The following is a 21,516-nucleotide window of genomic DNA, read 5'->3' on the forward strand; positions in this document are numbered from 1 at the left end:
GGCAGTGGTACATAAAGTCAGCCAAGGTCCAAAAAGCCAACTCTTCCCTGTTTCTGCCACAAGGACTACTCTCCATTTCCATGTGAAACAATAAAAAAGACCAAATGGTGCTTAGAGCCAATGAATTGTAATAGCAATTGCCTCCCGTATGGTTGCCTCAGATTGGCATGTGACAGTGATACTGCCCACACAATGATTCTGTGGCAAACAGGGAGTATAATATACCGAGCCCATGTGGTCAAATGAAATACAGAGTTATATAATAATATTGTGCTGTGCCACAAGTAATAATAAGCAGAAGTGTTACCTGTTCTGCTGTTGAGGGAGAGCAGGATGCATTTCTACCGACTGGCACAGAGGTGAAAGATGTGCCGTGTAGAATGAAGCCTGGCGTGGAGCAGTTGAGTTGGTAGCTAAAAATATTTTCAACCAAAAATTCTCTCAAGAACAAATAATAAAATTTAATTTTCACTACAAAAATCCTTTTCCACAGTATTAGTCTCTTATTGCTCTTTTGTTGGTGATTGCTATTTCTCCATTCAGTCACTTCTCAATACATGACAACCAATCCCCCCTTTTTTCTGAAACGATGTCCGTGTTTATTGTTGGTAATATGTTCATGGAGACTAATTGATCCAGGTATTTAAAAGTCCATCCAATTGGGGCTGTAGCATCCCTGATGAAGGAAGCCGCAAGCTTTCAAAACGCGTTGCTTAGGAAAAAAGACTAGAATCTCTCTTCCTGACCATTCGTACAGGAGTGACATCACTACCCCGATTCACTAAGCGGTGTTTCACCGCTCAGGTCAACCAATAGTGATTCCCTCCATGCTTGCCACCGGCTGTGGCAGCGCTGGTCTATTTGGAATCTCTACACAACAGCTCCCTGCTATATCCTCATACACCCCGAAGTTTAGCTGACTTTTCCATCCAGGATCTACTCACCATGGCACCCTTGGAGATTGTCTTGACGTGGTATATACAGATCACAACTACAATCTACCTCAGGCGCAAGGCTACAGCAGGACTCTCAGGACCTTGCCTTCTCCTTCATGTCCGTAGCTCCTTGACGGCTTGTACAGGGTGGGCCATTTACATGGATACACCTGGGTGGGCCATTTATATGGATACACCTAAATAAAATGGGAATGGTTGGTGATATCAACTTACTGTTTGTGACACATTAGTATATGGGAGGGCGAAAACTTTTCAAGATGGGTGGTGACTAGAGATGAGCGACTTTGCCTTTTTTCGGGTCGAGTCGGGTTTCATGAAACACGACTTTCTCAAAAGTCGGGTCGAACGAAATCGGCCGATTATCGTGAAAAGTCAAAGGCCGACTGAAACACGAAACCCAATGCAAGTCAATGGGGAAGAAAAGTTGGCAGTGAGTGGAGGACAGGAAACACACCTACAGTGCCCATTTTAATGCCAAAAATATCAATTCTTATTACTTAAGCTTGTCAACCTTAATTTACTTTATAATAATAGTTAGGCATTGAAAACCGGCGGTTATTTGGCTAAAGTTGTTGGGGGGGGTAGGGCTGGCTCCAGATTTTCGTGGGCCCAGGGCCAAAGAGTGTCAATGGGCTCCTTTAACACATGCCACAATTCATGATCCTCTGATACGGCAGAGAAATAGCGGTATAGTACAATGAAAAATACTTCACTTCTTACATCTCATGACTGATATCCATTTTAAATTCTCCAATAGCTCCAAAAACGGACAGTATATTACTCCATACAGTATTATGGCCACTGCATAGTGCGCTATACAGAGTAATGAGGCCCATATATTTCTCCATACAGAACCATTGGTCCTATATAATGTTTGAAACAGTATATGATGAGTGTTAGGAGTCAGATTTTGGCCATTACTAGGCAGGAATCTAGACCCTCACATGCTGCACTCTCCTGCTCTTTGTCTAATGCAAAGGAGATTGCAGAGGAGATTGCTTTACAACAACTCTCTCGGGAGGCTAAGTCCTTCGTCTCTTCTTCTGAGCATGCTCATGGGACAATCGCCAATTGGGGCTCAGGAGTCAGGTATTCAGGTCCTGCTCCAGATTCCATTGGCTCAGCTCAGAGATCTGGAAGTCTTTGGAAGGTCCCGTTTGCTATAAAAAGCACGCATGGCGGAACAGCCATGCATTAGTATAGTCATACTTGCTGCAGTGTGTATGTTGATGGATGCATGATCTGGTGAATGACTCATTTGAAACCCCATTCCTTTGATACTACGAATGTGTGAGGGATTGAGTTAGAGCCAATACCAGCGCTAGTGCCCCATTGCTCCAGGCACACTTGCTAGCGTCTGACATCGCGCCTGCGTTTTCCAGCGGTGTCACCTTGCGGCATTAGCCACGCCGCGCTGCAGTAGCAGCTTCCTTGTTGTGTTTGCGGCTGAAACGCTTGTTTCACTACTAGCTACGGTAAGTCTAGATGGACGTAGTCCCACCATTCGGGGGCTACTCCTGTGACTGCAATACCTTGTTAGTCACTCTGTGCACCTGTGACACTAACAGGCTCAGAATTATTGTGTTTATGTTTGGTGTCATAGCTCTGTGATTTAACAGAACTTTCCCTGTGCTCCTGGGTGACGTTAAACCCCGTGCACACTACCGCCATTGTGCTCTGTCCACATCTAGCTGCGGTTTCTCCAGCTACTGCACGGTAGACCCCGAGTGGCGAAGGCACTTTGTTTATATTTTTTATTTAGTGCCTTCCGCCACTCCTAACAATGAGCTCCACATAATGCTACAGTATATGTTGGTCCCCATGGATAAAGCTCCACTGTGTTATGGGCCCAAATAATGCTCCATATATAATGGGCCCCATTTCTAATGTTCCAGTGCATAATGGGCCCTGTAAATGCTGCTCCAGTGTCTGATGTTCACCTTTGGAATGCTCCAGTGTATGGTGGACCTCATATATCATTCTCCAGAGTATAGTGCTCCCAAAAATTGGTGTCCCAACATTGAAAACAATTAAATAAGTCTCCTCGCTAGGGAATCCCTGTACTAGTCTGGACTCCTCGTCGTCCCCATCTTCCATCTCACTGCACTTGGACTGTTTAGGCAGAGGGTGTACAGACGTGATGTCATCGTGCTCTCTGACCAGAATGTTACTGTCAGGAAATGCGGATGATGTCACTGCGGTGGAGCAGGGAGAGGTAAGTATTTCAACTTTGCAAGTGCTGTGATCCTGAGCAAGCCGGGGGGGCCCACTCGTTGGCGACGGCTCTGGCACAGGGCCCCTCATAGTACGCCGGTGTGTCTGACGGCGGGTGTGCACCCCCACCGTCAGAGATACTTGATTCTACTATTAGGGACTTTGTGCCAGTGCTGTTGCCAAACAGTGTGCCCACCCACCAGTCCAGGGTAAAGTCACTCGCACGGGTGCGTGCACCTGGTGGTGACCCCGGCCCTGTGGGGGGAGGCAGCCCAGTTAGGGAGGTAGAAAAATTGGCATATGTTGATGTTGGACATTCAGCAGCTGCAAATGGAGTAATTGGAGAAGTCCGCGGAAGAGGAGGACAAAAGCAAGCCATTTTTCTGGCAACCTACGTGTCAGCAGGGGAGGGTGGGATAAAATCCTTTGAAACCCATGCATGGTTCATTTTAATGAAGGTTAGATCATCAACATTTTGGGTCAACAGACGGGTCCATTTTTCTGTCAGGATTGATCCAGCAACACTGGAGACTCGTTCAGATAACACACTAGCACTCCATCATTGGCTGAAAAAGGGCGCTGGAAGCATCTTTTGAAACGCGACTTTGGCGCTCTGGTCACCGACCTCGTGGCCGACCTCACGCTATGATCGGGTTTTGCTTCATGAAACCCGACCAGCAAAAGTCGGCGACTTTTGAATAAGACCGACCCGTTTTGCTCAACTCTAGTGGTGACCATGGTGGCCATTTTGAAGTCGGCCATTTTGGATCCAACTTTATAAATGGTGTATCCATATTAATGGCCCACCCTGTACAATAACGCATACATCCTGGATATAGTTATCTACATTTTGTGCACTATCTACCATCTCAACTGCTTCATGCCAGGCTTAATACTACACAGCACATCTCTCACCTCTGTGCCAGTTGGTAGAAACGCATCCTTCCTCCCTCTACTCAACAGCAGAACAGGTAATACTTCTGCTTATGATTACCTGTAGCATAGAACAATATTATTATTTCAATTGACACCACAGTCTCGATATATTATACCTTGTTTGCACAGAATCATTGTGTGGGCATTATCACTGTCACACGCCAATCTGAGGCAACCGTATGGGGGGCAATTGCTATTAAATTTCATTTTCTCTAAGTGCCATTTGTTCTGTATATCTCTTCACCTGGAAATAGAGAGTATTCATCATGGAAGACCGGGAAGTGTTGGCTGTTTGGACCTTGGCACCTATGGCTGACTTTATGTACTGCTGTCTTTCTCGTGACCTTCACGTTACATTCATATTGGCCAAAAAAGAGTACTGGTTGTTCACCCTGCCAAAACCATGATACAGGGAGAACTTTGCATCTTCTTCCTGAGAGGGAGAGATATACTAAAATGGTGCAGTACCAGAAAGCCATTGTGGAAAATATGTTGAAAGAGTTCCCATCAGGCAATGCTAGCTGCAGGGGGCAAACTTTCTTGCCCAACCAAAGAGGAGAGGTGAGGGAGACACACTCCAAGTACAGCAGAGGAAGGGGTACGCTGTCAAAGGCCTAGGACAATTTCATGGCAGCCTCCCAGCATCCATTCCCTGATGACCAAGTACTTTTGGCAAGGAGGGAAAAGTTTTTAAAGCAAGCAATACTCCCTAATTCCTCTGTGACCTTCAGCTATTGTGTGTCAAAGCTGAACACCTGGCATGAGCTGTCCTTCTATGTCTTGGGCATGTTGTGCTGCCCTGCCACCAGCAGGTTTTTAGTGCTGCCATGGGGGTCATAACAGACAGCACTTTCTGTTGACAGGAAAAAGCCACCTGACAGGCTCACTCTAATAAAAATGATAAAAGCCTGGATTAGCATTGACTTTTCCATACCTTCAGATGACAGAAGCACAAAAAGTGTATTTAATCTTTAATATTTGAATGAGGCCTTAAAGTCGTTGGCGATAAGTGTACTGCGCAGGTGGCGACATCTTGGAGGAGGAGTTTTCTTTTCTTCTCTAGCAAGATGGCGCTGCCTGCGCAATAGCAGTTATAGGATCACCTCTATATACACCGATAGCTGCTACCGCGCAGACGCGGCGGTTGCCATTTTAAATATTTTTTACACACCTCAGGATAATATGTAAACTATGGGGGGGTGTCACTTAGGAACCAGTGACCTGTCAGCAGACTGCATTATGTATACCTATTCAGAGAACCACATGAGGCCCCCACAGGCCCGCCCCACAAAACACAAGAATCTCATTAACTCAAAAGTGAAAACAACGATTAAACAACAACCACAAGATGGATTTCATTGACCAAGGTATCATTTTAATCAGTATAACAGTGCTGACCTGACACTGTCTGTAGTTTACTGTGCATAAACCTGTTCACAGGTTCCTTTTAAACTGTATGGATGACTATTTGAATCCAGAAAAGAAAATTGAACTTTTTTTTTGTTTTAAATAGTATTGTAATGTAATGCAAAGCACTTAAGACTCTATAGAACACCAATTGAATCCAGAAAACATTTTTGAACTGATTATTGGAGCTTTAAATAACACCGTAGTATAACAAAAAAGATATTCATACTCTATGGATGAATAATTGAATCCAGAAAAAAAAATTGAACTCTGTTTTGGAGTGTTATATATCACCAAAATTTAAAAGAAAGCATGTAATACTCTATGTATGATTAATTGAATCAATAATTTTTTTCAAGGATTTTTTAGAGTGTTGTATATCATCAAAATATTCCAAGGAGCATGTGTTACTCTGTGAATGACTATGACTATGTATCCAGAAATTTTTTAAACCTTTTTTTACTGTTATATACCACCAAAATTTAACAGAAAACATGTAATATTCTATGGATGACTAATTGAATCCATTACAAAAGTGTTATCGCTTTTTTGGAGTGTTATTTACCATCAAAATGTAACAGGAAGCATATAATACTCTATGGATGACTTAGTGAATCTAGAAAACATGTTCAATGCAGTCCTAGACAAGCACTATCTCCCTCAAATAAGCACTGTCCCTGAGCTGTGCAATGGCATCAGTATGGCAAGCGTGGCGATGCCTGTCCTTTTATAACTTCTTATGAGGTCATTCGGCTAGTCAATCACAGTTATGTCACTACCAAGATCGCTGCAGCATTAGAGTGACTGGCAGGCAATTGCGCATGTTTATTGGCTGAGTAATAGGCGCCAGACATGCAGAGTGGGGATTCGAGCTTCAAATCTGAGTATAGGTTAGTGTTCGCTGAATGCAGAGCACATCCGACCACCCAGATACTCTAGTGATAATTGAGTATCTCAGTGCAGTTCTTTCATCCCTAATTGTAAGTAACTAGCTCCAGCCTGGAGCTCCTAAAAAAATTAACCATCTTCCTCTCCCTCATGCCATAGATCTCTCACATATTTGCTCCTGTTATCAGTCTAGAAACATCTTATTTAATTGCATTAATGTTTGCACTTTCACGTTTCTATGTTCCATAACTTACCTTTTCTTAGGCATATTGGATATTCCAACTTTCCATGTTCGCAAGTAATTCTCATCTGAGTTCCAGGAAGAGCTTCATATCCAAAAATGCAATTGAATTCTATTTGTTCTCCATGTTTAAGGTACTTTTTTTTTTCGCCTAAAATCTTTAGCTGAATATTATTTTCATCCATGCTGTTTTCCTTTGCAGTACATGGTTCTGAAACATAAAATAGATACAGTATTTTTCCATGTTATTTTAATTCTTTTTATACAAGCACAATTCTTTAACTGTATTAATTATAAGCATAGAAAAAGTTACATATTTAGTATGATGGTTTCTGAATTTAAAGATTATTATTTACTGGATTTTTAAATTTAATATGTATTCTTGTACTGATGGTGGTTGTGATGCTATATTTCTGCAATATTATGACTGGTGATGTATTTCTGTACTTTTGGTGGTTCAAATTATGCATTTCTGTCGAGTTATTGGTTCTGATCCTGTTCATATGTAGCAATCCATAACTTGTTAAATAACTTGATACATGGCTACTAGGGATGAGTGAACGTGTCGGCGATCCTCGGTTATCACTCGAGTATCACAGTGCTCGAATGTACTTGTTACTTGGCGAGTAATAGGCGTTCCTCAAGTTAAAACTCAAATCCCCACCCCGTATTGAGCATGCGGGGATTGCTCTATGTAAAATTCGAATCCCTGCTTTCCATTTTTGGCACCTGTTACTTAGCCAATAAGAATGCGGGGATTGCCTGTGAGTCCCTGTAATGACATAGCCATTTTGGTTCTGTCATTACTGTGATTGGCTGGCCGTGTGACATCATCAGAGGCTATAAAAGAGCAGACGCCACCAGGCTTGGTGCACTGACGCCATTGTACAGCACAGCTCTGTGACACTTCGTAATGGAGGGAGAGAGTGCTTGACTAGGCCAGTGTGTGCAAAGTATAACAAGTCAGAGGCCTGTAGTGTTGATACTGGTGCTGCAGCTAAGGCCTGTTTCACACATCAGTTTTTCACAATCAGTCAAGATCCGCCGTTTTGTGAAAAAAACGGATCAGCCAATTTTCCTTGCGGATCCGTTTTATTCCCCATTGACTTTCATTATCGGCGGATTTTGACTGATGACTGTCCGTTGCATCCGTATTTCTGCGGATCCGCCAAAATTTTGGCGTCCGCAGAGGTCACCGAACGGACTATGCAATTTTTTTTTGCAGTCCGGAACCGCATTTTTGCCTTTTAACCCTGAATCGTGTCGCTGCTGGTTGAAAATTCTCTCTCTCTCTCTCTCCCAGCCCCATTCCTCACCCGATCTCCAGCCCGATCTTCCACGTCTCTCATCGCGCGATCTCCAACCTCTCATCGCGCGATCTCCATCCTCATCATCGCGCGATCTCCAGCCTCCCATTGCGCGAGATGACCGGTATTAGTTATTTTTTTTTTTTTTTTTCCTGCCGCGGTTCCATTAAATTTTTACCATCGGCGGATCCGTACATCCGCCGATCCGCTGTCCCCGTTTCTGTCAGTCCGCCTGCGGATCCGTTTTCCGCTATTTTGGCGGATTTAGACTGACAGAAAAAACTGAAGTGTGAAACAGGCCTAAGCCATCATACTAACAGCCCTTCTAAGGGCTAATTGTTTGCTTTGCTGTTTGTATCACATACAATCTGCATTTATCCTAGGGAGTTAGAGAGAGTCACAGGAGCAGGGATAGTGAGTGACGGAATCCAGTCTGTAGACAAGATTAGGGCTGTGCAGTCAGTTGGCAAATATATAGCTGCAGCCTTTTTGGAAGGGTGGAAAAAATTATATATTTTGATCCATCGAGTATTATGTAATTTGTGTTACTTTTTTGTGTTATATAACTCTCCAAAAAATTGTTAACAACTTTCCCTGGGTTAAATTTCTTTCCCATTAAGCTAGAGAAATTTTTATATAAAGTAGAGGAAAATAGTGCGTGAACATATAGCCCTCTAAAAACAGTAGCATTTTATTTATATTTATTAAAACAATACCATTACCTGTGTAGAGCGATGCAGGTACGCGGGATGCAGTGACAAGCAGGAGACACATCAAGAATTAACAAGAGTTTATTACAGGAAATACTCCTCACAGGGAGAGGATAAGGGAGATAAGGGGATTGAAGCTCAAAAGGTGAATCAGTCAATGTTCAGAAAAGGGTAAATTTATCAGTCTGATGTTCTCAGTAGATGGAGGTTTGGAGATCCCGCGGTGGCACCGTAGGTGACGCGTGAGGTCTCTGACCTGGTCCTGGAGGAAGGTGAGGCACTGTCTCCTGACAGCCGCAATGTATGCTGGCTTTCCTAGGTGGAGTGATGAAGTCCTGGAACGGGGTCTCTGTAGCGAAGGCATCTGCTGCGCCACTGGGTGAGGAAGGGAGGTACTGGATGGCTCAAGGTGATTTCCCTGGTGGGGCATGTAGCGGGCACCACCTGAAGTCAGTGGAGTGGTGCGGGATGTCTCCTCCAGGTGCGAGGTGAGAGGACCTACTGACACGAGCCGCTCACAGTCCATCTGTACAAGGGTCTTGCGGTCTGGTCTGATGACGTCGTGCTGCAGAGAGTGAGTCAACCTTCTGATGCACACTCGGTCCTCCCACCAAAGACCCTGCTTTCCCATGCTCCGTCCTTTTTATTACCGACCCTCCCCCTTCAGTCAGGTGCACAACTCCGTCCAGGTCAGAAAACATTCCCCCTGGTAACAACGGTGACAATCCCAATAGTTCCGGCCCTGGCACGAGAGAGGTACCCGCAGCCCAGTCCATCTTTGTACACCTGTGTAGTGTGGACATAAATGTAAATGGTAACAAGGCAAGAACGATCACCATATTTTTATTAATGTTAGTGTCACCAGGAGTCCTTCACCTTCAACAACGTAACTAAATATTATTATTCTTAAAATTCCCTTTTCTATACCTGAACTGATACTGCCTATCGCAGAGGTTGGCACCCTAGCCCCTGTTCATCGGCTGCTGACCCTAACTCTCTTATTTGTGCCCTGAAAATGTGAGAACATGAGCTAAAATAGAGAAAAACTGACAAAGCCAATACAGAGATCTTTCTAACAATTAAAGTAATAAAAAGACTTAACATTGGTTGTGGAAACGTCCTCAAAGTGTTTCCCTGTCCATTCGATTCATCAAGAAGCTTGATATATAGATGATACAGATAATATCTGCAGTTACATGATGAGCAGACACAGGCTAAGATGTTCTGTCTGCTATTCCAGAGTCTGGGCTTTAAATCTGCCCCAAATTGACTCTTTTGCCAATATTATATGTGGCGCCCCTGAGGGTTCAGTCGCCACAGAGGTACTGCACCTCCTCCTGAGGTGTGGTATCCCACCATCCAGGTAAGGTGGCGACACCTGACCACACTCCAACACCTGCACCCCATACCACAAAGTAGTGTAGCAAAGCACCTTCGGCGGCTCCCTGCTGGAGTTTAGCATAGCACCCCTTGGTGGCTCCCTGCTTGGAACACGAAATGTGCTGGGAGGTGGGTGGAGTTTAGTATACATAAAAGAACGGGAAGAGTTAAGTCAGTCATTCATTCAGTCAGTGAGTGAGGATGTAGAAGGACAGAGAGTGAGACAGAGAAGATCCCGGGAGAGGGATGGAAGAAGGAAATGCTGCAGCAGGCCACAATGATTGGGGTCTGCTGGCACAGGAAAGAGACAGAGAAAGGAAGCTTGATTCTCCATTGGGAAGAAGGATTAGCACAGAACGTAAGGAGAATAGAGGAACTAAGGAACAGGGTTGGAAGAGAGAACCCTTCCCAAGTTCACAGCGCAAGGCCAGGGTCCGGTCCCCGAGGTTCTACGGATACTAATGGTCCTGCAGCAGACACCGGAGGAATAGAAGTAGTGACCACTTTATTCCCACACAAGACTTGGGGGCACAACAGCAACGTAATAGTGAGCCGGGACTTAGTAGCAAGGAGTCCCCGAAGCAGGCTATAGCTATCTGCCGTACAAGTAGAGTTCATAGGAACATCTGACAGGAGGAACTCCAGTGTAACTCAGTACTAGGAGTACTTCATTCAAAGGCGCTATAAGAGGAGACGTTCAGAAAAGGCACATATGTTGGCGGATTGTTGGAAAGGAGTACTTCATCTTGCCTGGAAGTTGGCTGAGCTCCTGACCCGGAGGACGCGGCATGGATGCGGGCACCTGTACCACAACAGACTGTGAGTAAAGCTTTGGAACTACATGCCCTGGTGTCCTCCACTTATTCCTGCGCCAACCTGCCCAGCACTGCTACATCCCTTGCGCCCGATACTACACCATTTACGTGTCACTTCAACTACTCTGCCCTAGGACTACAGCCCTGCCTGTGGAGGGCTATAACATCATTGCTGCACCACACCATCTGTCCCAGAGGATCTGTCTGCAGCGTCGGCTTACATCTCCATTGCTGAACACCACAGGTGGCGTCACGAATCACTTATAAACTTTCATCCCCATAAGCACACTGCAACAACTCCTTTTACAATGGGCGCCCAGGGCCACGGGCCGGGTCCCAGCTGCCGTGACATCTCCCATTGAAGCTCATCGGGCCCGGTACCGAGTACCCCACAGCCCTGGGAGGGCGACCCATATACGCCCACTTGGTGTTTGACCTATTAATATAAAATGGACTTCCCTGTCCTTAGATCCCTATCTGCACATGCATAAGCTTTAAATTAGACCCTAGAGGCTGCATTCCAACAATACGCCATAGTGCACGTGTTATTATGTCACTTCCAGAAATGGAAGTAACGTGTGCATTTCAGGCTGGAGCTCAAAGTCTCTAGTACAAGTGCACATGCACAGTGACATCACCAGATATGATGTGTGCACTCTACACTGGAGCGCAGATAGATACCCAGAGATCAAGTAAAATGTGATCACTTAACATTGGAACACAGGAGAATCACACATCAATCCTCCTGGGCATATTTCTTACAATAAAGTCAAAAAGTACTAAAAGTCATTATATATTTTAAAATATCATCATAATACTTGCAGAATACAGGTGGAAGTCCAAGAGGAGGTGGAGGAGGTTCAAGCAGTGGAGAAAATATTAGATACAAAGGTTTGTCTTGCAACCCTTGGGAATTGTGGAGCTGTGCAAACACAGCCTCCATTGAAAAACAATAGGGCAGCAAAAACAAATGGAAGTTTGTATTTGCAGCGTACCGTGACTTCCGGCTTTGTTGAACGCCGTTTTTTTTTGTCCAATACGATTTCCATAGTATTGGAAAAATAAAAAACGGCGATCTGCGAGCTTTTTTGTGGACCATTATTTCGGCGGCCAGTTTTTACGGGACGTATCGCCGCAATTTTTACGATACATCCTACAAAAATGGGCCGCAATAACGGGCCACAAAAAATGCAGTAAGTGTAAAAGTAGCCTTAGTGATGAGCGAATAGTGAAATATTCAGATTCAGGAAAATCGGTGCGAATAATTCCTAATATCCATTTATTTGCACCCAATAACGTGTCCAATGTAATTCAATTAGAAAGCCGAATATTTTTCTGCTGGATCCAACAAACAGTTCTGGGGGCATGGGAAAAAAAGCTAAAATGGAGGGGAAAGAGCTAAAACTAAAGGAGAGCAGCATGGAGAATATATAACTGCATGCCTTTCTGACTCACATATGGTATATGGGAATAATGTTGTCAGACTTTTTCGCCGGTTTTACGGATTTATAAAAAGACCTACAAAACCAAGCCTACATTTTTTTAAAGGGAAAAATGCTTAGGCAATTTTTTTTCCTTCAAAGTTACATGTATATAATGCAAAATAAAAATAAAAAAATATATACCTCCCCTTTAGCATATGCTCACACGGAACGTTTTGGCTTTAGTTTTCTTTTTAACATTTGTGAGGGCTCTCACTCCTCCATCAGGTGCAGTCAAACCTGAGTTTTTTGAGCTCTACCATTAATTTTGGCCACCGGATCCTAATAGAGCCAGTGTCGCAGCGGGTGAAGCCGCTGTAAGATGAATATAATACAGGAGTTGGGGAAGCTGTATACGTTCAATGTCAGTAAATTGGATTCTACCGGACACCAAAAGCATTAGAATTAAATTCTGAACACAGTGTATGAAAGAGAAGACCTGTATTGTGCTCAATCTGTCAGGCTTGAAACCCTTCTCAGGAACATGTACAAGCCTAATTTTAGTTTGAAGCAGGCTCCTCAAGGGAAAGAGACAGGAGTGCCATTGACCAATCTGCACAAGCCTACACAGTTCTTCTGGAAACTATTCAACCGGCAATATGTATCTTTTGAATGGTTTTGAGCAACAATGGAGTAAATACAGGATATGTCCTGACTCCCAGAGAGTGATGAGGTCTGTGGTGTGTATTACTCAGGTGACAGGTTGTGCTACAGAGCTCAGGTAAAGGCCTTAGTGTGGCAATGATTATGTTTCAAAAAGTGTATGGCTGCGGCCTGAATAGGTCTGTGAAGTGTATTGACCCAGTCTCTAAGGCCTGTTTCACACTTCCGTTTTTTCAAATCCGTCAAAATCCGTTGTTTTCCGTAAAAAAACGGATCCGCCATTTTTTGCAGGATCCGTTTTTTTTGTCCCATAGACTTCCATTACGGTTACCGCGGATCCGTCAAAAAAACGGATCCGTTTTTAAAAAAACGGATCCGTTTGCATCAGTTTCCGTCAAAAAAACGGAAACGGATCCGTTTGGCGGACACAAAAACGGAAGTGTGAAACAGGCCTTAGACGTGCTTAAAATGTACAGAAACTGGCCAATACCCCACCACCATTTTTTTTGTAAGGCCTCAAATATACAAAATGTAAGGGAAGCACCAATTAATAAAGATACATAAGTCTCATTTAGGAGCTGGAAGAGTCAGCAATGGTGTTTGTCCAGCACCGGACAATGTAAAGTTCTAACGAATATGTATGCCCTATCTAACTAACAATTTGTGAATAGACATATATCCTGACAAAGGACAACTGAACACTGCGCTGGGATAACAAACTTGACGTGGTTGATGACTGTTGTATCTGTGCAACTGCAGGTTGTGGGCAGGAGGCCTCAACGCCTACTTCCTGGACAGCAGATTGGGAAGGACATAACACAGGGAGAGGGCCAGTGGTTTCACTGTCACACACAAATTTTGTGTCCCTGTGTTCCGCCCACCTACTGGGGTGCTGCATATATGAGCAGTGTCATGATCGCGTTCTGAGTCCTGTTTTCCCTTTTTCCCGGTCTGGTCATGTCAAGAGTTTACCTTTCCCAGCCTCTGTCTGGGTTCAGGTTGGCTATTTATCGCCGCTGCTTCCTGCAGGCGATGTCAGTTATATAGTTTTTGCCTAGGGCTGTTGTGGCTGACTCTGATTGCTCTCATTTGTCCTGCTGCGCTTGCTGTCTGAACCCATGTCTCTGTTTTCCCCTATTCCTGTCTTGACTCGGTGTTTCCCTTTAGTGTGCTGACTTCATGGTTTTGACTTGACTTGCATCCTAACCTGCTTCTGTCTGTTGTCTTTTGGCCTATCCACTCCTGACCATTACTGATTCCCTGGCTTGTCTCTGACCTTAAGTTTGCTTATTCCTTTGGTACTGCACTACAGTCTAGGATTTGACCCGGCTTGTTTGACTATTCTGCTGCCACCCGTGGTAGCCTCACTGCTGCACTGCAGGCCTGCTCTCTTTAGGTGTAGTCCTGCTTACACTCTACTGCCATCTAGTGGAGCCTGAACCTACCTTTATTGCAGCAGCATGATAAGCAGTGTATGGCCTATGCTAGCAGAGGTATTATGTCAAATTTCTCTTTATAAAGGGATGCTTGGGTAAGATTTTCGAACTATCAGCATATATAAAGAGCATGTTTCATTGCTCATATTTTTATTCTGTGTAAGGCTGAAACCTGAAGAATTGTGTGGAGCATATTAATGCATAGATGTTCCAAAATGTCCAAGTGCAGACCCAAAAATACACATCAGGCTACCAGATACACGCTTAAAGAGACCGTGAGAAGGGCAACACAATAAAAAAAATTGTAATAGAATATATAGAGATTGAGAGCAGAAATTTGACCATTGCACAACGTACAAAGGTTTCCAGAAATTACCCCAAGGGGTCTGTATCATAGACTCTGAAAGAGGCCATGATAGAGACCTCACAATACACTTTTCAGTTATTACAAGAGGTAGCGATAGGGAGTAAAAGTTTCACAATTGCACAATGTGCACAGTTTTCAAAAAATTACCCAAGGGGTCTCTATAAGACCAGCTGAAGATGCTGTAATTGGAACATCACAATACATTTTGCAGTTATTACAAGAGGTAGAGATAGAGAGTATAAGTTTCACCATTGCACAATTGTTGCAGAAGCTGGAGGAGGAGGAGGTGATTTCCTGAACAAAATGGGCTTGGAGGATAAGGAATGGATGTTAAGACAACGTCCAAAAACAAATTTGGGCTGCATTTACATTATGTTGCTGTCATCTGTAGGTCTTACAAAGTCAGAGGAAATAAAACCCTTGTTCAACCTTAGAAGGGTCAGCCTGTGCAAGTTGAAGATATGGATGAACTCTTTTTGCATCAAATGGCCAAGTTCTCCAAAAAATATAACATATTTGTCATGGGAGATTTTAATTATCCAGGCATTTGTTGGGAATCTCTCTCAGGCAAAACTAACAGGTTAAGGAAATTCTTATCCTCTCTTGCTGACAACTTTATCTTCCAAAAGGTGGGGGAGAAACAAGGGGATCGCTTACCTTGGATCTAATCCTTATAAATAGGGAGGAAATGGTTGAGGAGGTAAGAGTGGCTGGGACCCTAGGAGGTAGCGACCATGCTATTTTAGAATTTTGGATAACTATAGGAGGATGACCTGTGAAGACTCAGACTTCAAGGTTAGATTTCAGAAAAACAGATTTTAAGGGACTCAGAAAGAGAATCAGAGGGATCCAATGACTGGATATCCTTAAGGACAAAAATGTCCATGAAGGATGGGAAATCTTGAAAAATTAGATTCTCAAAGCACAATCATTAACATTTCCGATAAGAGGGAAGAATAAGAAGCATTTTAGGAAACCAGGATGGATAAACACAGAACTTAATCAATACAAAAAATGGTGGGGGGAACAAGAGGCGCAATAGTGCCCTATCACTAGTGACACTTGAAGTATGAGCGGTATAATACAGTTCCACTCACCTATTCCAGTTGTGTAACCCACAACTGGCTTGAGAGCATATCACAGAATCAGCTGCTGCAGGACCTCCACCAACCACTCGCACGTGGAAAAACCTTCAGAAAGTTGTGGGAAGCAGGGTGTGTTGCAGTTCGCACTGCCGAGATTCACAAATCACCTGGGATACAAGATGTTGTAGCAGTGTACTCCTTTATTTCCTCCTACACGTTTCGGCACCCTTCCTGGCACCTTCCTCAGGGATAGCGCGGACTGCAACACACCCTGCTTCCCACAACTTTCTAAACACAGAACTTAAACACATGCTAAAAAAGAAAGAAATGTTTATCAAATGGAAAGAGGGAGGCATATCTAGAGAAGAATAATGCTGTCTGCAGAACCTGCAGGGCACAAATCAGATTACTAAAGCTGATAATGAATTAAGGTTTGCAAGAGACGTCAAAAGCAATAAAAAAGGATTTTGGGGATATGTTAAAAGTAGTGTTGAGCATTCCGATACAGCAAGTATCGGGTATCGGCCGATACTTGCTGTATCGGAATTCCGATACCGACATCCGATATTTTTTCAATATCGGGCATCGGAATCGGAAGTTCAAAGTTGATTGACAGCCAAAATGACGTCATCATGATGTGCGGTGTGCGCGCATCATGATGCGCCGTCATTTCGGGCCTTCCGGGGGTCTCTGCCGGCCTGCCAGGGGGCTGTGTGGACTGCCCGGGGGACTGTGTGGACTGCCCAGGGTCTGTACCGGCCTGCCGGGGGGCTGTGCCGGCCTGCCGGTGGTCTGTGCACCCTGTGGGGGTCTGTACCGGCCTGCCGGGGGGCTGTGCCAGCCTGCCGGTGGTCTGTGCACCCTGTGGGGGTCTGTACCGGCCTGCCGGGGGGCTGTGCTGATGTCCGGGGGTCTGTGCAGGCATCGTCCGATGGGACTACAAATCCCACACAACTTTTACCATAAAGTGAGACTAGGGATTTTTTTTTTTTAAGTGGCGGAGGAATACAGTGCGGAAGGATACCTACCTTCCGTCATTGGATTCCTGCAGCCCGTAGAGAGCGGCAGCATCAGCTGATGCTGCAGTTCTCTACCCAAGATCGTCGTGGGACACACTCGTGGACTGCTTCGGATCATGGGTGAGTATTTTTGTGGTTTGTTATGTTAATATTTATTCCGTAGACGACAATGGCTTCGGGGAACAATGTGACAAGTATTGGTAAGTATGTTACTCTATGTTATATGTACTGTATGTCTATGTATGTATTGTATGAATGTATTGTATGTAGAATGCATGTAGTATGTATGTAGCATGTATGTAGTATGTATGTAGTATATATGTGGTATGTATGTAGTATGTATGTAGCATGCATGTAGTATATATGTAGTATGTATGTAGCATGCATGTAGTATGTATGTAGTATGTATGTAGCATGTAGTATGTATGTAGCATGCATGTAGTATATATGTAGTATGTATGTAGTATGTATGTAGTATGTATGTAGCATGTAGTATGTATGTAGCATGCATGTAGTATGTATGTAGTATATATGTGGTATGTATGTAGCATGTAGTATGTAGCATGCATGTAGCATGTATGTAGTATATATGTGGTATGTATGTAGCATGTAGTATGTATGTAGCATGCATGTAGTATGTAGCATGTAGTATGTATGTAGCATGCATGTAGTATATATGTAGTATGTATGTAGCATGCATGTAGTATGTATGTAGTATGTATGTAGCATGTAGTATGTATGTAGCATGCATGTAGTATATATGTAGTATGTATGTAGCATGTAGTATGTATGTAGCATGCATGTAGTATATATGTAGTATGTATGTAGTATGTATGTAGCATGTAGTATGTATGTAGCATGCATGTAGTATGTATGTATGTAGTATTTTTTTTTTTTTTTACATTTAACACATTAGCCGGATGATGGGACTACTACTGTCCCATCATTGGCTAATGTGTCAATCACTGTCATGGTAGCAGGCATCGCCCGATGGGACTTGTAGTCCCATCGGACGATGCCTGCACAGACCCCCGGACATCAGCACAGCCCCCCGGCAGGCCGGCACAGCCCCCCGGCAGGCCGGTACAGACCCCCACAGGGTGCACAGACCCCGGGCAGTCCGCACAGCCCACCGGCAGGCCGGTACAGACCCCCGGCAGGCCGGCAGAGACCCCCGGAAGGCCCGTACAGACCCCCGAGAGGCTGTACAAGGGCAGGAAAGGGTTTTTCCAATTCCGATACCGGAAGTCTCATAGACTTGAATGGGACTTCCGGTATCGGCATCGGCGATACCGATACTTTTTTAAAGATCGGCTGATCCATTCCGATCCGATATTTTGAAGTATCGGACGGTATCGCTCAACTCTAGTTAAAAGTAAAAGAAAAGTTATAGATGCTCTAGGATTTTTACAGGATGAAAATGATGAAATAGTTAGACAGGATGTTGAGAAGACCGAAATTTTAAATTCCTATTTTGCATCTGTTTTCTCTCAGAAAGGAAATGTAACATCAACTGATCTTCACTGTCCTATGACAACCGCATGATGACAATGACAACCGCAGATGGAGTTTTGTGCCGGACGCGCCTCGAGAACGGTGCGAGACACCTCCATGGGCTCTGGGAGTGAAGTCTCTGGCTGCGGTGGTTCCAGAGGCTCAAAAAAGTTGGTAGCCAAGGTAACCTTCTGTTTGGATTGAGCACGCTCCAGGCCACTCTCCGAAAAACGGAGATCAATGTGGGTGAAAATAGCAATCTGCTCTTCCAAACTTGCAGGAACCTCTCTGGTAGAGAGAACATCCTTAACATGCTCCGCCAAACCTCTCCAGAACACAGGGATGAGGACTTTGTCAGGCCACTCCAGCTCGGAAGCCAGTGTCCAGAAATGAACGGCTTACTGACTAACCTAGAGGGATCCCTGAGTCAAAGCAAGTAGCTGCAGAGAGGTGTCGTGTGTGACTCGCGGTCCTAGGAAGACCTGCTTAATAACTGTTAAAAAGTGAGCAGTGGTCCGAACCTCTGGGTCACCTAGCTCCCATAATGGCATAGCCCACTCCAACGCCTTGCCCGACAGAAGGGAAACAATAAACCCCACCTTGGCCCGTTCCGTAGGGAATCGCGCAGCCAGTAACTCAAGCTGGATAGAGCACTGGCTGACAAAACCCCTACAGGAGGCGCCATCGCCAGAAAATTTATCGGGCAATGGGAGGCGGGTAACTGTCGGCGCGTGGGAGGACGTGGACATACGGGAAACCGCCTCGGCGATCGCCTGTACAGCAGCCTCCAAAGACTTCGCCGTTGCGATGACACTCTCAAGAGTAGCCAACTGGCCCTCTAGCTGGCGAATGCACTGAAGGAGTTGCTGCTGATCTGCCATCACTAGCCAGACCCTGGAGCTAGTATAATGTTAGGAACGGCGGAACTCACTAAATAAAATAATAATAAAGTGCGTTGACCGCTCGGGGTCCACCGTGCAGTAGGTGGTATAACTGCTGCTAAGTGGTGGCAGACAAACAATATGGCGGTATGATGCACACGGGTTAAACTTCACCCGGAGTGCGCAGAGCGGCCTCTGTTCACACACAGAGGTGCCGCAACAAAAAACATACAAAACGCTGAACCTGTTAGTGACACAGGCCTCAGGTAAGTGCACACACGGTATCTGGTCACAGGAGCAGGACCCAAGACAGAGGAGCTGCGTCCCTCTAGACCTACCGTGTGTGCAGCGTCGCTTCTGCGGACGCCAAGGAGGGCTGCAACTGCAGCGCGGCGTAGGACACTGCCGCTCAATGACAAAGCCAGAAAGCAAGTGCGATGTCGGACGCTAGCATAGCGGTGCGGTGAGCACAGTGGCTTAAGACTTGCCACTGACTGGCGCTGACTACTAAACTAATTCCCTATCCACATGCGTAATATCAGAGGGAAGGGGTTTCAAATGAGTCAGTCTCCAGAATCATATATCCGCCACCATTCACACATAGCACGTATTGTCTATACTAGCGCATGGCGGAACGGCCATGCGTGCTTTTTATAGCCATGCGGGACCTTCCAGATCTCCAAGATGGACCAATGAGATCTGGAACAAGACCTGGGCACATGACTCCCGATCTCCAATGGGAGATCGTCTCGTGAGCATGCCAAGAAGGAGCACAGAGGAACTTAGTCTCTGGAGCGGTCTGCTGCAAAGTAGTCTTCTCTGCAGTAGATGGGCAGCAGGAGACCGCAGAACGTGAGGCTCTGGATTCCTGCAGAGCAGATGCAGAAACCAGACGCCTAACAGGAAAAACACAGCCCGGTGAAAGATTGGTGGTCCAGGGAAGTATTCCGCTGGGGTCAGTCATGTGAGGGCTGCTGCCTGGGGGCTACTGTCTCTGCCGTCATTCTACAACCATCCCCTTCTTCTCCAGGGGGGCAGCAGAGGTGCTGCCATGGAGTAGGGGCAAGTCTCAACCCTCACCATTAGCCAACCCTGAGAGGTGGAGTCCTCGTAGGAGGAGGGGACGGAGGAGGGTGTTGGTTCCCTCTTTGAATTGTGGGGGTGTGAGTGTGGTGACACAGGGGAACGCCTCTGCTGTAAGTTCCTGGAAGAGTTCACTGTCTTGTGGCATACGAGCGTGTGGCAACAAATGTTCAGGTCCGGACCTGTGTGTGAACGAGTATGTATGGGTGTCCACCCAAAACATCCTGTGAAAGTGTGCTGCTGGGGTCTGGAGTTCTCGGGTGGTCGGGCCGCATCGGGTGTAGGCCATTCATGGCCCGGGGACTTACCAGCTGGAGTTACCTCCAGTTATGCCCATACACAACTCGTTCCCCAGGTCACCGCTCTGGAAATTTGTGGTGCCTCCAGAGCATACGTTGCCACTTACATCTTCCCACGTTTGCCATAAGCCTGAGAGTCAGGTGGTTGCTGAGGTGAACTCTGGTGGATCTAGGCATCCTCACTCTAGGTGGTTTTCCGGTGAGATGTGGTGTTGAGGGTCCAGAGGCTCCTCATTGTAAGGGGGGTACTGTCACGATCCATTTTTTGGATCTGTGTCAGTTTAGGCTTCTCTGATATAAACTTTTTTCCTTTCAGGCCATCGAGGGTTAATATCAGTTTTTGCCCCCGGTGGCCGCTGGTATTACTGCATGTTTAGTTAGTTTGCTGGTGGGTTTTTCCCCCCGCTGGCCGCTGGTGTTACTGCATTGTGAAGAGAGGAGCTGTTGCAGCTTATCTGGAGCCGTGGTGTTTCTGCTGGAGGCAGTGTTCGGGTGCCTTAATCTGCTGTCCGGTGCATGACAGCAGATAAAGCTAAGTGTTGTTTGTTTTTCCCTGTCTGTTATTTTCCTTGTCCACACTTGCCAGTTCCCTAGTAAGGGATATGTGCAGGGAAAGTGAGGGACTGAGGTATCCTGTTCGGCGACAGGTTGAAAGAACCTGTATAGGGAACGTCAGGAGAGGCATTTTTTTAGGACAGTGCAGGAGGTGTCCATTTCCCCGTTCCCTATTGCAGGGCCCACCATTGTAATTGTTTCCCCGGTGTCCCCTTGTTCGACTCTGTTGGTTTTGTGACCGACCGATCGTCGGGTCGGGTCACGCAGGGCCAGTCACTTCATGACACCTCCTTCTTGCACCAGACTGTTAGCACAAACGAGTTTGATTATGGAAGGTCTATTTTACACAGGCTCTTGTG

General features: G+C 45.4%; 1 protein-coding gene across 3 annotated transcripts in view; it reads right to left on the bottom strand.

Annotated features, from left to right (window-relative positions):
* The window catches only part of LOC141096343 (complement factor H-related protein 1-like), a 511,185-nt gene that overhangs the window by 89,159 nt on the left and 400,510 nt on the right, over positions 1–21,516 (bottom strand). For all 3 annotated transcript variants that reach the window (XM_073582884.1, XM_073582883.1, XM_073582882.1), the window contains one exon: positions 6,656–6,853. In XM_073582884.1, coding sequence (XP_073438985.1) covers positions 6,656–6,853 — 198 coding nt within the window. The remainder of the gene's footprint in view (positions 1–6,655; positions 6,854–21,516) is intronic.

The sequence above is a fragment of the Dendrobates tinctorius genome, unplaced genomic scaffold (genome assembly GCF_039654945.1).
Source record: "Dendrobates tinctorius isolate UK_male_01 unplaced genomic scaffold, ASM3965494v1 ptg000074l, whole genome shotgun sequence".
In the NCBI taxonomy this organism is placed as follows: Eukaryota; Metazoa; Chordata; class Amphibia; order Anura; family Dendrobatidae; genus Dendrobates; species Dendrobates tinctorius.